Source organism: Metopolophium dirhodum, chromosome 1 (genome assembly GCF_019925205.1).
Source record: "Metopolophium dirhodum isolate CAU chromosome 1, ASM1992520v1, whole genome shotgun sequence".
Classification (NCBI taxonomy): Eukaryota; Metazoa; Arthropoda; class Insecta; order Hemiptera; family Aphididae; genus Metopolophium; species Metopolophium dirhodum.
Genome location: NC_083560.1, coordinates 130297393 through 130314662, shown reverse-complemented (window position 1 = coordinate 130314662; position 17270 = coordinate 130297393). Strand labels below are relative to the sequence as shown.

Below are 17270 nucleotides of genomic sequence, written 5' to 3'. Positions count from 1 at the left end.
AACTATTATTATTTTTGTAACATATTGTCCATTAAATATTGAATTCATAATGATCGCTATACATTGTATCAACTTTTAAAAACATACTCTCAATTAAAAGAAAATATTTATTAAATTATATTAATTTATTTATAATGACGAATAAATATTTTTAAATATTGATGTGCTGTGTGGGCATGCTACCAACTCCAATTACAATATGTAACATCATCGATCTCGTTTTCACGAGGTGGGTATTTGACTGCAATAATAATTTTCATCAGAGAATAATTTGTCCTGTTTGTGGATCAAAATATCAACTAATGAATGAGCTGAGGCAACATATCGTAACCGACCATAATGAAACCGTTGAGAAAGAAAACCTAGTTTTTTAATCTAACAGTGGTGAATATAAGCAAAAAAATCAATATAAAAATAGGTAGGTAGATATTTTTAACTGCATTCAACATAATATGAAAATAATGATTGATGAGACCATGTATCATGAATATTTTGCCTATGATTTTCTGTTTTTATCTAGTCTTAAAATATATGAGACTTAGAAAAATGTATTCTGACCTATATTATTCACCTCCAACAAATTCCATTTGTGAAACACTTAAAACAATTCTATTAGGTATATAGGTAATACATATTTGTTCTACATTTTAGAGCTGCACTCAAGATAACAATTTTGATCATATTTTGTCCATAAAAAAAAATTAATTAGGTATCTATAGTCCGCGACACGAAAAGTGGCCGATTTGTACCGCGACCCGTTGCGGCTTCCCTACCTGTTAGCCATTGGTTCTCAACCTATACCACCTCCTGCCCGGCGCACGGCGGTCGCAGTGCCATGCATCTGCGCGCAATGTGTATTCCATACATTATAGTAGACTGGTTTTTTTTGTGCACCCTTAGCTGATCTTCTGGAATGCCTGGAGGGCAGCTGCAGAATGTGCTGTGGTAGGGGATACAGTAATGCACATAATACAAACACGTTTTATGGCACTCGTGTTTTATCTTTTTGTATGTTGTGTACTGTGCGCTCGTAAACAACTATTTTTTTACACTGTTTTTTCTCCTGCGTTACCGTGTTAATCCATTTAAAAATGTCGTTTTCCGATTCAGATACTCACAGTCAGAGTAAAAAAATTATTCATAGTGTGTATTTATTTTTAAAACAATTATCAAAGAAGTCAGATTTAACTGCTGATTTTTTTAAAAATGCGCAAGTTGTTACTGCCGAAGCTTGTGGTGTGGGTTATCGTACTGTAAGACGGATTTGTGCTGAAGGAAAAAATAATATTAATCCAGAAACACCAGGTGCGGAACCTACATTTGTTTCTCCACGTAAAGGGTATAAACGAGCAAAAACTGTTTCGGAGCTGGATGATTTCGATTCCGATGTTGTGAGGAGAACTGTCCACGAGTTTTACGACCGGGGTGAGTACCCAACGGCTCAATTAATATTAAATGTCGTAAAAAAAAAAACAAATTACAATGGGTGCGTTCGATCAATGCAAAGGCTCCTAAAAAATTTAAAATTTACTTACAAAAGATGTAACGATGGTCGTATGTTTTTAATGGAGAGGAATGATATCGTCGCACTTCGGTGTAAATTTTTACGACAAATGTGTACGCTGCGAAAAAATAAAGACGATCGTCCAGTGGTTTATCTCGATGAAACGTGGGTAAACCAAAACCATTCACGCACCCTTATTTGGCAAAATGAAAATAATTCTGGTGGTCTGAAGGTGCCGACGGGTAAAGGAGGCCGACTTATTGTATGCCATGCAGGATGTAGTCGCTACGGGTTTATAGAAGGGTCAAAATTGGTATTTCGAAGCAATACCGGAAATACCACGGATTATCATAATCAGATGAATGGTGAAGTATTCAAAGAGTGGTTTATTCAACTGCTTAAAAATCTAGAAGAGCCATCAGTTATAGTCATGGACAATGCGCCTTACCATTCAATCCTCAGAGACAAATATCCGAAAAGTAATTGGAGAAAAACCGAAGTACAACAATGGTTAAATGAAAAAAATATTGAGTTCCATCCATTGGAAACATTACCTGAACTTCGGCAAAAAGTTAAAAACCTATTGCCACGTGAAAAAAAATATGAGCTGGATGACATTGCAATTGAAATGGGTCATGAGGTAATCCGTCTTCCACCATACCACTGTAAGTATAACCCAATTGAGTTAATTTGGGCTCAAGTTAAGGGCCAAGTAGCGAAATTTAACAATACTTTTAAAATGGTTGATATTGAGCGGTTAACACACGAGGCATTAGATGCAGTAACAATAGACGACTGGACGAAATGCGTTCGTCATGCAGAAGAAATTCAGGACGAGGACAACAAAAATGAAATAATGAGGGACACCATGATAGAACCAATAATTATGACAATATTACCAGATGACAGTGACTGGAGTGATGATGAAGAAGATATTGACGAAGAAAACCACGGATAACATATGTCTTAAATAATATTAAATTAAAAATTTTTTGTATTTGTATTTTTTTTTAAATTTTTTTTGTTGTTTGGTTTGAATAAAAAAATTAATTATAGTAATTTTAGTAAATTATGTTTAACTCTTTCGGTCCTGATTTCTATCTAAAAATTCATAATGGTGTAAAAAAAGTAATTATAAATAGATAATATAATGATAAAATAATAATAAATAATGGTTATGGTGTATAACGTCTTTGTTAACACTATTAAAATTGAAATATAAAATCATTTGTATAGGAGTTTTGGAGTTTAGGAGTTACCGTGTTGATTACGCGTTGAAATGGTTAATTTAAAAAAACGCGGCAATTTATTTAATTAGATTATGAACCACTTAGGCGAAACGGCCGCTAGGTTCGCGACGGTCATCGGCCACATTTCATGTCGCGGACTATAGTCAGTAGTCATATTATAATTATGGTGACCAGACGTAGGTACTTATTTTATAATGCCAGTACTTCTATTTTAAGACATGTCCCATTGTCCTAAATAAATTACAGAAGTATACCAAAAAGTACTTATTTTAAATGATGTAACAATTTCAAATGGAAATTTGTTTTAAAATAACCTAATTATTAAATTAATTCATAATATTTTTTTTAAATTTTAACATTTAAATTTTATTTCTTATTTAGTTGGGTTAAAATGTGAAAATATGTCAAAAATACTTAAGTTTTTGAATTTTTTTTTCATGGCGTTATGTATTATGAAATGTTTTATAAGTTGAAAACAGATCAAATGTACTTAAAGAAATGCATAGATCTAAAAAATATTTAAAATATTAATACTTGTTCTTTTTATAAGTTAGTTATTAAATATATTAAATATTATTTCTTATTAAGTAGGTAAGTTAAATGTTTGGGTTAAAAAACGATTCCTAATATGTAAAAAGTTTTTTATGTTGTCTCTATTAAAAGTTTATTATTTTTTAAATTCTTCGCTGTGAAAGTCACAGTCTGGATAATATTAGTTTTACCTTAATATTAAATTATAAACTTAAAATACATTTAAAAAAACAATGAATGTATAAAATCAATATGATAATTATTAAATGATTAAATGAAATAATAATTGTTATAATTTTGTATAATGGTAATGAAATGTATTTAATGTTTATTTAAAAAAATAGATAGTTTAAAGATATGAAACTAATGTACCAATGTAGGTATGTAGAAATATTATTTCTCAATATTCATCATAACCAGGCACGTAGCCAGGGGGGGGGGGGCCTGGGTGGGCCGGGCCCACCTTAAATTTACCTTGGCCCAGGGCCGGCCCCCCCTGAAATTCAAAATATAATTATTTTACCAATAATTATAAAAAATGTGATTGTGCACATTGAAATAAATATATTGTAATTATACAACTACTATATTATATGATATAGTGGTATAGTGTGATATTACTATAGATAATAGTGTAATACAATTATTATTATAATAATTCATTTTTATATTCGTGGATAACGTTTCTGACAAAGATAAATAATAAGGTATCGATAGACATACCAGTTTCATAGACAATAATAGATAATAGACTAGATGGCAGCCTGCTGGCCCAGCCGGGCAGCTAGCAATCATCAGTGCGTACCCGGCGTCGTTATTAAATATAATTTTATGAACACTTTCAACGCCGTTGACGACGTGGACGTAATGCCGCGGCGGTAGGTTTTAGTTATTGTTATTTTTAGATATCGATAATCGTTGTTTCTGATTATTGTTGTTTATTTTCCCAGAACAATATATATAATAGGTAATATGTATTATGTTTGTATGAGTCTGGTGCAGTTATCTATGTCCAGCAGTGTTGCGCAACTGTATGCAGTATGCCTATTGCCTACTTTTATAGTTTTATACTGTTTTGGACTTGGTACGTTTTATTTTATTCATATTAAATTATAATATCCTAATGAGATATTTTTTTTGCAATTTGATTTGTATTGACACTTGAATGTTGAATGCTAACCGTCTAACTGTGTGTTGTGCCGTTGTGTGAACTGTGAATACATTTATTAATGCAATGAAACGTATAAACGATTATTTTACTAGTAATGCTAGCGCCACAAATGCTAAAAAAAATTGTACTCAATTTGATGCTGTTGAAAATATAAATTCCGCCCCTTCTGGTAAGTACCTATTACTATTTATAATTACAAATTATTTTCTTGTATATTTCAATATTTTATACCATAAAATATAAACTACAGCAATTTTTATTTTACAAATAATTAATTTATATATGTATTTTATATTTTATCAGGTAGCTGTAATTTTGAACTTACAACAGTTACGACTGAGAAAGTCTTCAGCAAAGAACCATTATTCTCAACAGATTCTTATGAATTACAACTTTAAGATGCTGGTAAATATGATAAAAAATATTTTTTAAATATATTTATAATCATAGTGAATTGATGAAATATCTTTACTTACTTTATAATATTATATTTTATATTTATTATAATATGTAAAGTATTATTCTGGATTGCATATAATAATAATATTTTTTGTACCTTTGATTATTAATTACCTTTATAGCATGATAAATGTATCACAAAACTAAAGATGTACATAATTTGGTTATTTTTTTAATCAGGCACTATATATTTTTATTACAAAAATACAGTATTACACTGTAGTCTGTAATAAAACTTGTTGAGAAAACATTTTTTTTAACCAACTACCAATCAAAGGTATATTAAAAATTAATAAGATTCTTTATACAACATACCGTCTATTGATGATCGTCTATTGATGAGTGTGAAAGGGAAGCCCCCTTCAAGTATTCCATTGGAAAAAATTATGGAAAATGATAAAAGGGCCAACCACTATTGGCCCCCCTAGTAGAAATATTCTGGCTACGTGCCTGATCATAACTAAGAAGTAATAATTATGTATCTATTATTGCATGGTTTTGTTGCCGTCTACCTATATCGAGAGCACTCTTTGTTGTTCTAAATCTGAATCTATTGTAAAGGAATAGCTTTACGTACTATTGTACTAATATATAATATATATTGTAGGTAATCGATTCACGCATTAGTGTATAATTATTACTCAACTCACAGAGGCAGTCCTCCTTGAGTTGTTATGATCTTCTAGACGTAACCTCATAGTTAGAAACCACATTCTATTTTGGCAAGCTAATCAAGTTCAATGATTACCACTCATTACCTATTGGTCCTATTTGTTATGAAATTAATACCTTATTAGATAACACGTAGATTGGTTATTTTTTTTACTTTCCATTGGTTATATCGTGATCAATTTTATGAAGAGTCGTCTAACTATAAATTAATTAGTTTTAATAAACGTTTTCACAATTATATTATTTACTCAACATTATTTTATTTGAAAGTACAAATTAAATAATATTTCATTTCTTAATTTAAATACGTAGATTTTAAGTTATATGTTTAATATACCTAACCATAATATTATTATTATTAACGTTGTACATTATTGTATTAATAGATGTACCTACCTATCTATTTTTATAAAATCATAATATAATTGATCCGAGAAAAAAAATAATGTATACCTACTTGTTGTGATTATGGTGTTTTTTAAGTCCAGAAGAGCTTGTTACTAATATCACAAACCTTTTCCATTGGTTTTCATGATTAATTTTGTTAAGTGATCTTATTTTATTGTAAAGTACCTATGTAGGTAAACAAATTAAATAATATTTCATTATATTACTTAATCTAAATATGTAATTTTTAAGTAATACGTTTATTATAATTTATAATCATAATATTACTACTATTAACGTAGTACATTATCGTACTGATACTTCGTGTGAGTAATCAAAAGTTATTTTAGTAAATGTTGTTTTTCTTAGTGCTTCTAAAAATGAAATATGGCTTAGGAAGGGAATAGATATTTAAATTTTAAAACTCGTATAATAATTGTTATCAATAAAAACTAATAACTATTAATCGATGTTTTGTAATATAAGCATATGTTGAAATCACGAAGACTAGAATAAGGAGACAAAACTCGTACGTCTGCCCACATGAAAAAACGTACCGAAATGAATCGCAAGATCAAATGGCCACAGGCTGCGCTGCGTACGCTTGGGTTGCTACTTTAACCCACACAGCATTTGGGAAATGATAATATTTTGTGAATGTCTTAAAGTGGTTGAATAAAGACCTCTACGGTTTGATAGTAACCCATGGGTAACTTCGCTCCTAGGCTGATAATTTTGTTGGGGTTTTTTCTAACACCATATCTGGAAGTGGAAGGAACGTGTACACCAATAAGAGGAGGACTGGTAGATGAACACGAAGATATCAGTTTTTTGGAGAGGTGCTTTGAACTATCTCGGGAGCAAGCCGACCCCAAAAACGTTTGACCATTACTCCATCGGGCCAGAATACAGGGTCGAGGACAATATCCAGCTTCTCCGCAGGCAGGCGCACATTGAATGAAGAGTATGATGGGTGCCTTGTAACCATTTTGTTGATGGTCACGTCTGTGTAATCATTAAACAATTCAGATTCTAGTAGGGCAGTTGTAACACATGAATCAAGCCTCGAGACAAATATATCAACATGCTTACGCATTGGCACTGATGACAGCTTGGAAGATGTAATTTCCCCTTAAAATTGGAATTGCATTGCTACGTCTTGCTAGACGCTCGTTTTTTGTTACCGGGTATGCGCACCTACAATCACTACAACCGCGGTCTCAATTAAAGTGTGATAACTGATAAGGATAAGCAATCTGTGATAACGTGTTTTTAAATTATTGTTAATTGTTATTGGTTTTGGTTAGTCAATGGAAATCTATTAGACAATAACTCAGTCAATAAGTATTAAATTTATTTCATTTTTAAGTTTTTCACATTATAAGTGAAAAAAAGAAAAGGATTGCCCATGGTAATTACCAGTTACAACAGCATCAGGAGAACGTTCATTTTCTACATTACGACGTATAAAAACTTATTTACGGAATACAACTGGACAAATCAGACTTAACGGTTTATCAATGTTAAATATTCACAGGGATATAACAATAACCCACGAGGAGATAATCAATGAGATGGGAAAAACATCAAACAAGAGATTGGCATTAAATTTATAAAATTATATTTTTTTGCATACATTGTTCTATTATAACAATTTGACCATTTTAATTTTGTATTCATTGACCTTTAAACTGTTAATAATAAATTAAAATGTTATAATTAGTATATAGACTATAAAATATATTGGATGTACAAATATAGTTCATACTATTTTGATACGTTTTATAATTTTTTAGCATAGGGCTATACAATGCCTCTATGGTGAATTATTAATAGAACAACCCCCCCCCCCCCCCCGAAAAAAATCCTGTGTGCGCCACTGGTGGATACGGTGGTGATCGAGGAACAACGCAGGTTTTGTATAAGTGAATTGTAGTTAACAAAAAAAACCAAAATTACTCCGCAAAGCGCAAGACACAGCTCAAACGACGTGCGTGTTCCAAGGTTCGATGACGACGACGACGAGGAGGTTCATAGACCGCTATGTCGACCGTCTTTGAAGCCGTATAGTTCAGGCGGCGGGTTATCACTCAGTACTCAACAGATACAAAGACTTGGAATTTATGGAACACTTCCGTTTTAGACGCCACATTGCATATGATCTGGCTATACACTTCGAGGCCAGACAGGAGTTAAATGAAACAACTGGAGGACATGGAAAAATAACTGCCTACAACCAAGTATGTAGGTTTGGAATAAGTTCACTTTAGTTACCCAGTATGTTTTTTTAATTTTTTTTTATTAAAATTTTAGGCATTGATGACACCTGGGGTTCGTAGAACGATTGGTTTCGATGGTTTGGGTGTGAAATAACTAAAAAACGCGGTTGATATCGAAAAAAAGTATATTATTTTTATTTATTGTTTGAAAAGAATTATTTTGGAAAATTGACATACTAGCATATATATAACACGATAGGAAAGTACTAGTAACTAACGGGACTCGAACGTGTGGTATAAGACAATACAATGCCAGAATTACTCCGACTATTGTACTATGGAGGTCTTTTACATATCAATCGGGTACAATGCCGGAATAACTCTGACTATTGCACCATGGATTGGATATATACCGCACGTTGAGTCCGGGAGGGAGACTGCCTTTCGAGCCGTGCAAGTCTGCCTGGGTTGGTCTTGCTCCGGCGCCGAGAAGGCATTAAATGGTATCGGTTCGACCTGTGCTTTGCCCTTTTATACTCATCGCGAGGTGGCAACGGCGTACTGCCAGGCGATGGATAAAGCAGTCGTTGCGACCGGTCGAACGATGTACAAAGCTGCACAAAAATAAGAGGGACAATTAATAACAATTTTAATGAGGTTGATAAATATTTGGGTTGTACAGATAATGATAATTAAAATATAGATAAAAATAATTTAAGTGATATATATATATATTCGTGAAAACATACTGCCCACCTTAAAGGCTCTTGCCTTTAATTCTGTGGAAGTGGACAGAGCTTGATGGCAGGACGTTTGAAAGTTCCCGAGGTTGTTTTGACGGTGGCAACACGGTTGATTCCGTCGTTACCTGGGTGAAGTTGAACGATGCGGCCCAGTCTCCATTGAAGTTAGCTGGTTGGTTCCTTGATGAGGACTAGATCATCTTGACGCAAAGCTCCATTGTCCTTTGTCCATTTCACGCGTTGTTGCAAAGTATTGATAAAGTCGCTTTTCCACTTACTCCAGAAATGTTGGTGAATATCTCGGAGGAGCCGCCATCGCTGCATCTTAGATATTGGAAGGGTTGACAAATCTGGATCTGGAATAGTCGTGCTGGGTTCGAGGGTCAGGAAATGGTTTGGCGTTAGTGCGTGGAAATCAGCGGGATCGTTGCTCATCGCATTCAACGGTCTGGAATTTAGAGTTGCTTCGATGCGCGTTAGACAGGTACTAAGTTCTTCGCTGGTCAGTCGGTGGTTACCTATGGATCGGTACAATAATTGTTTTACGGACTTGACACCTGCTTCCCAAAAACCTCCGAAGTGAGGGGCTGATGGTGGATTGAAGTGCCATTGAATCTGCTGTGTAGAGAGATGATTGGTTATAGCATTTTGGTACTCAGAAACTGATTTGAACAGTCGAGATGCTCCCACAAAGTTGGTACCACAATCACTATAGATGGCCTGGATTGGTCCTCGGCGAGCAGCAAAACGGGTGAATGCCATAAGGAAGGTTTCGGTCGATAAAGTGGACGCGACTTCGAGATGGAGTGCTTTCGTACTCATGCACACAAACAGACAGATATAAGCATGACTGACCTGTGCGTTTCGTGTTCTTCTTTCCTTTAAGGGTATAGGGCCTGCATAGTCTACTCAAGTTGCGTGGAATGGCTTAATCTGCTGTAAACGACAAACTGGGAGGTTTCCCATTGTCGGTTGGATGTGTTTTGGACGCACACGATAGCATGGAATGCATAAACGAAGATGGGACCTAATAACTTGACGTGCTGAGATTATCCAGAACCGTTGTTGAATGAGTTGTTGCAATGTGGTTGGGCCTGGATGACAGTTTTCCTTGTGGTAGTGGTGAATCAGTATTGACGTAAATGGATGCCTCTTTGGAACCAAGGCAGGATGTTTTTGTTCATACGGGATTGATGCATGTAGAATTCGTCCACCAACTCGAAGAATACCAGATGCATCCAGAAATGGGCTGAGTCTCCGTAGGTGAGTGCTACATGGCTTATTTGCTGTTAGTAGGCGTATGTCGTCGTTAAATGCGGACCACTGGACTGCTTTGATGATGGCATCTAGAGCCTTATGTTGTTCCGTAGGGCTTAAAGCGGTTGTTGCTGGATAGGGTTGCTTAAATCTAAAACAGTATCCAATTATTCTCACGATTTTGGTTAATGATGAATACCGGTCGAACAGACGGTCGAAAATGTCGTCTGTCTTTGTTGCTGTTAATGCGACCGTGAGTCGGGACTCCGGTTGGCTTTTGTTTTCGTCAGGTATGGAATGGGTTTTGGGCCAGCTGGTGTGTTCATCATATAAGAACTCAGGTCCTCCCCACCATTGTGGATGGTTGAGAAGTTCAGATGGAAAGAGACCTCTCGACGCACAGTCAACTGGATTAACCTTAGTCGGGACATACCTCCATATGGAAGGTGTTGTGAGATCCTGTAATTGACTGACTCGATTGGCGACAAATGTTGTCCAACGGTGTGGGGATGACTTTATCCATGCTAATGTAGTCATTGAGTCTGTCCAGGCATGTGTGCATGTAATGTCAATGACCGGAGACAACACATCAATAACGGATTTCAGCAGTTTTGCCGCGAGTAGTGCGCCGCACAGTTCAAGGCGTGGAATGGTGACGCGTTTGAGTGGGGCCACCTTAGATTTTGCTGTGACTAGGTGACATACGACACCGGTAGATGATTTTGTGCGTAGATATATGGCAGCTGCGTACCCTTTTTCCGAACTGTCGGAGAAGGCGTGCAGTTCAATTGAATCGTTGGTGTCAGTCGTGATGCGTCTGGGTATACGGAGTTCTTGGAGGCATGGTAACTGGTCTCGATACTATTGCCATATGTTATGAGCATTGCTTGGAATGACATCATCCCAACCAATTCCTGCTATCCACAGTACCTGCATCAAGTGTTTGGTGAGAAATGTGACAGGAGATAAAAGACCAAGTGGATCGAAAATGCGTGCTATTTCAGACAGCACATTTCGCTTCGTAGGTTTGACATCTAAACATCGGATTGTGTAACGAAAGTGGTCATGTCTTGGATCCCAATGTAAGCCGAGCACTTTCAGTCCTGTTTCAGACTCGTCATCAAAGCTAACTGAAGATAACGTGGAGCGTGCTTCTTCTGGAACAGCATTGACTACCTCCGGAGCGTTGCTGGCCCATTTTCGGAGTATAAAATGACCACTTGAGAGTAATTTTGTTAATTGATCTTGGATGTTTAGAGCTGATTGTATAGATTCTGCACCAGTAAGAATATCATCGACAAAGGTGTCGGAGTGTATAACTTGTGATGCAATGGGATGTGTGAGTTTGCAAAGTGTGGCCAGATGTTGTAATGTTCGGATCGCTTGAAATGGAGCCGATGACGTTCCGTATGTGACAGTACGCAGACGATACTCTTCGATACTATTTTCTTGATTGAAACGCCATAAAATGCGTAGGTAATCTCGGTCTGCATCGCTAATGAGGATCTGACGATACATTTGTTTAATATCTGCAGTAAACAAGATTTTGTGTAAACGTGATCGCATCAGAATATGAGATAGGTCTGCTTGAAGTTTTTGAACTGTGTGCAAGCAATCATTCAGAGAGATGCCAGCAGAACTTTTTGCTGATGCGTCGAACACTACACGTAGCTTAGTGGTTTGACTATCAGGACGTAGTATGCAATGATGTGGAATGTAATAGTGGTGTGGCGTGGAGCGTTGCTGAATGGGAACGAGCTCCATGTGATTGTTGTCCAAATAGTCTTGCATAAAGTCGACGTATTTTGTTCGTAAATTGTTGTCTCTGGCTAATCTCACTTCGAGGTGTCGGAGACGATGAAGCGCTTGACTTTTTGAGTCACCAATAATTGGGTTAGGTGTTTTAAATGGTAACCCAATGCAGAACTGCCCAGATGGAGTTCGGGTGATGGACTTCGTAAAAATCTGTTCTGCTGGGTCATTGTCATCAATTGTTGACAATGGTAGTGATGGTTCCTCGAGTTTCCAAAAGCGGGTTAGTGCGGATTCCAACTCAGTATTAGATTGAACAGTCAATGTCGTTACGGCGGGTGCTGGTATTTGATCAGCTGGTCCCATGACTATCCAACCAAATATGGTATTAAACGCACTGGGTTGAGTGATTTTACCGGTCACTCGGTGGCCCGTCATGATGGATGGTACGATGTCTGCACCGAGTAAGATATCGATTGGACCAGGTGTTTTGTACGTTGGATCAGCTAAGGGTAGGTCCGTTAAGTGTTGCCAGGTGTCTGACGACAAACGGAAATGTGGAAGTTGATCTACGATTTTCGGAACGACCATGGTGTTGACGGTCACAGTTGGTTCACTTGTGGACACGGCAGATAGAGTGATCGTAACAATTCCGGAAACAATATTAATCGTTGACCCAGCGAAAGGACGTACTTGGGACGTACATCGTCGACGTTGGAGTGATAATTTGTTAGCGCAGCGTGCGGTGACAAAACTGGCTTCTGACCCGGTGTCGACGAGTGCGCGCAAAGTATGAGAAGATCCATTTGATGCCTTTGCTTTTAGTAACATTGTCGCTAACAGCTCGGAATGACGTTGTGGACGGGATACTAGGCACGTGGTTATCGTTGGTTCCAGATTACTTGTTGATACTGGAGTACTTACGGTTGAAGTGCTAGTCGGTGCCGGTTTGGTGAAATGAAGCATCGAACGATGTTTCTGACCGCACGTACGGCAGGTGAATTTTGATTTGCAAAACGCTGTACTGTGGTTCGATAATAAACAGTTAAGACATAGACGATGTTCTTTTACCATTTGATACCGTTTGCTAGACGTTTTAGCGATGAATGTTGGACATTGTTTGATTTTGTGTGTTTCCTTGCAAACTGGACATGGTTCAGGACTTATTACCGTAGTAAAGACTCGTGGAGTAGTAGAGGCACGTGTATTTGATTTTTTGGTCTCTGGTTTTCCGTGTCTAGTTTTTGATGTTGAACTACTTTCTGCACGGATTCCAGCTGACCTGATGTGATTTCGGAGAAAGTCAATAAATTCGTTTAGAGTTGGTGATACAGTATCTCCGACGTGTAACTCCCAACGGGAACGAAGCTCGTAATCCATTTGTTTTTCAAAAATGTGTACCAGGATTGGACTCCATTGCCGGGTAACAAAACTTAAGTTGTTCAGTGCTGATGTGTGTTCGAGAATAACGTTAATGAGGGTTTTGATTGAAGTGGCGTCGTCAATCTTTACCGGGTGCGATGTTAATAACGCGTCGAGGTGGATACGAGCGAGGTCTCGTTTGTTACCATATCTAGCACGTAATATATCCCACGCACTTGCATAGTTGTTGGTTGTTAACGAAAGATGAGCGATCAATGACAATGGTTCGCCCTGGAGTGCAGTTTTCAAGTATTCAAACCGTTCAACGTCTGTTAAGTCAGGAGCATGTGATAATATGGAGTTGAATAAATCATCGAAACTTTGCCACTCCGTTATAGCACCGGAAAAGGTTGGAAACTTTCGTTTGGGCATTTGAAATGCCGATATGTTCCCGAAGCATGATTTATTTATCATACTAGATTCATTGTGCGTATTTGTTTTTGATATCGATATCTGATGCACTTCGGCGAAGGCCGCGAGATCGTAATATAACTTATCGAATGAAGCACTGAGTGTCTCCGTACCTGTGTGGCCTATGACGTCTGTGGGAGCTGTGTTGTTGGCTACAGCTGCTTCCATGAGTTGTATGTCGGTTTCCACATTTTCGCGAAGAGTATTTAGTTCCGAAAACATCTGGGAAAGCTTTGCGCGTTTGCCCACACTGGATCGGTCGTTGTTATAGTCGGCTGAAGCTTGCAGGAAGGTGGTCATCCGTTTGGTAATGCGATTTATTCGTGCCTTGGCTTCGACGTAGGCCATAGAGGTTGGTGGTGCCATTGTTACACAAGTGGTACTGTCGTTATGGTTGAAAGGAAGAATATATTACTCGGGGAACGAGTAATGGAGGTAACGACAGTACGTCTTTTATTAATGGACTGTATTGGCTGCGGTTTTCTTTCTATGTGATCCGGCCCGAAGGACCATAAATGATGACACCTGGGGTTCGTAGAACGATTGGTTTCGATGGTTTGGGTGTGAAATAACTAAAAAACGCGGTTGATATCGAAAAAAAGTATATTATTTTTATTTATTGTTTGAAAAGAATTATTTTGGAAAATTGACATACTAGCATATATATAACACGATAGGAAAGTACTAGTAACTAACGGGACTCGAACGTGTGGTATAAGACAATACAATGCCAGAATTACTCCGACTATTGTACTATGGAGGTCTTTTACATATCAATCGGGTACAATGCCGGAATAACTCTGACTATTGCACCATGGATTGGATATATACCGCACGTTGAGTCCGGGAGGGAGACTGCCTTTCGAGCCGTGCAAGTCTGCCTGGGTTGGTCTTGCTCCGGCGCCGAGAAGGCATTAAATGGTATCGGTTCGACCTGTGCTTTGCCCTTTTATACTCATCGCGAGGTGGCAACGGCGTACTGCCAGGCGATGGATAAAGCAGTCGTTGCGACCGGTCGAACGATGTACAAAGCTGCACAAAAATAAGAGGGACAATTAATAACAATTTTAATGAGGTTGATAAATATTTGGGTTGTACAGATAATGATAATTAAAATATAGATAAAAATAATTTAAGTGATATATATATATATTCGTGGAAACAGGCATAGAATTTGAATCTAATCTTAAATTATTACCTAATCTTTTTTTTTAGGTTTTAATTTGTATTTGGTTTTCTGGACATCAGACTACCTCATTCCGTGGTGTTGCTGACAGATTCTTCATAACAATAAGCAGCCTGTTCAGAATTGTGAGGCGTCTGACGCATGTTATAAGCTATATGGCTAGCACCGTGATAACCTGGCCAAATGAGCAAGAAAAACAGGAAACAAGATACTTTTTCCAAATAAATAGATTTTCCAATGTCATTGGAGCTATTGATGGAAGTCATATACATATTGACAAACCTTCCTCAAACCTTCCTCAACCCCAGATTCTTATTATTATAGAAAAAAAAATGTTTCTATTCATGTATGAATAATCTGCTACGTACGGGACCCCTCTACTCCGCTCTTACACATAGTTAGAATATACGTATATCTAATGTATTAGGATAACACATAGATGGTTGGGATGATGTCAGCGTAGTGCATAAGACCCTGGGAGAGCAACATTATAATTGTTAGCAACAGATTCAGCATCCTCCAACAACCAGATGATAGAACCCGAGCCGGTAAGAATATCTGTGAGCAATAGATTCTATGAATTAGTAGTTCTCAACCGGGGTGACATGTCACCTTAGGGCAGCGATTCCCAACCTCGGGTCGTGACCCAAATTAGGGTCGCAAAGGTTTTTATGGTGGGTCGCGAAATCATTACATACGTCTTCCAATTTACATACTATATTATTATTTTCAAAAAAAAAAAAATTTTCTGAAATATTCTAATACTTCTAATATTTTAATGATCAAGGAAAAAAATAATTTGAAATAGGTTATCTTAATGGTCTGGCGCGGGCTGTGCGCGGTCGTACCCGCATAGTGCAGTAATAGGTATATAGTTTCTATTTTTGTTCATGATATTATTTCCCGAAATGTCACAGCGCTCCTTGAAGCGTCCTTATCGTAGTTTTCATATAGGTACGCATGTTATTCGTTTTGATGCATTATTCTTGTATAATGTATTTTACTAGTTTATCGATCAGTCATTCCGCTCTCGTCATACGTACTCGTTATTCGATCTGCGTATAGTGCGTGTTTATTAACTTAATCTAATTTTTTCGTGATTTAACTTTTTGTAATGGCTAAGCGCGCTCTGCCGTATCAAGATAATTTTTTGAAGTTTGGTTTATTGAAATAAAAGATCGATCGGGATTAGTGCGTCCTCAATGTGTGTTCTGCCTACAAGTCTTGTCAAATGAATCTATGAAAGAAAATAAACTCAAGTTAGGTAAAACTGTTCATCCGTCATTGGTAAATAAACCATTACAATTTTGGAAGGAACACCAAAATAAAATAAAATGTATGCGTCTTGATTGCCCGTCCAATACACTTACAGGTTTATTTACAAAAAACTACAAAAGCATCATTTGACGTTGCTTGGAAAATCGCACGTTCCAAAAAAGCACATAACATTGGAGAGGAACTTATTAAACCTGCAGCTATTTCTATGGTTAGAACGGTCTGCGGAGATGACATAGCTAACAAATTAGAATTAATCCCACTTTCGGATAACACGATTAAACGAAGGATAGATCTTATGTCTGAAAATATTTTAAAGCAGCTATTACATCAAGTGATTGCAGCAAATAAATTTGTGATAAATACATATATTTATCAATTTGATGATAATAATTAATAAATGAATATTGAGTTTGCAATTATGATTTTTTTTTTGGGTCGCCAAAAGTTAAATTTAAAATTTTAGGGTCACGCTTATAAAAGGTTGGGAACCGCTGCCTTAGGGTGACGTGGACCTAGCTTAGGGGTGACGCAGAATTTTAACAAGAGAAGAAAAAATTTAAAAAATAAAATTTCGATAATAGTAAAATTATAATAATAATAATAAAATTTCGAAAACAATCATATTATTTCTTACACCTATACCACCACTGTCATGTACATAACATACCTCAAAGTTCGTATCTTTATAATAGTTTGTATTATTTATATTTGTACCTAGTAATAAGTAATTTGTCGTGCGATACCGCTACATACGTCTTAACGACTCAACATTAACCGGCCATCAGTCAGTATTCTACAGTCGCTGTGTAATGTTATCGCTCGTTGTGTATTTTACATTTTGTTATTACTTATTAATAATAATATTTTAACGTAAGTATTTTTTCGTATTCGTTAGCTGGCAAGTACAATTACCTACAAGTCTACAAGTAAGAACTAATTTTTAAAAAATTATGAGCATTATTATTAGCAAATTATAGTATGCATAATATAATATAATATAATAATAATAATAATATTTTTACTGTAGC

At 36.5% G+C, this 17270-nt stretch overlaps 2 protein-coding genes across 2 annotated transcripts; both read right to left on the bottom strand.

The window, feature by feature from the left end:
• Window positions 1-9101: 9101 nt before the first annotated feature.
• On the bottom strand, window positions 9102-9698 carry LOC132953733 (uncharacterized). Its single transcript, XM_061026092.1, has one exon. The coding sequence runs from the start codon at window positions 9696-9698 to the stop codon at window positions 9102-9104; it is 597 nt and encodes a 198-aa protein (XP_060882075.1).
• Window positions 9699-11054: 1356 nt separating this feature from the next.
• Window positions 11055-14144, bottom strand: LOC132953732 (uncharacterized). Its single transcript, XM_061026091.1, has one exon. The coding sequence runs from the start codon at window positions 14142-14144 to the stop codon at window positions 11055-11057; it is 3090 nt and encodes a 1029-aa protein (XP_060882074.1).
• Window positions 14145-17270: the final 3126 nt, after the last annotated feature.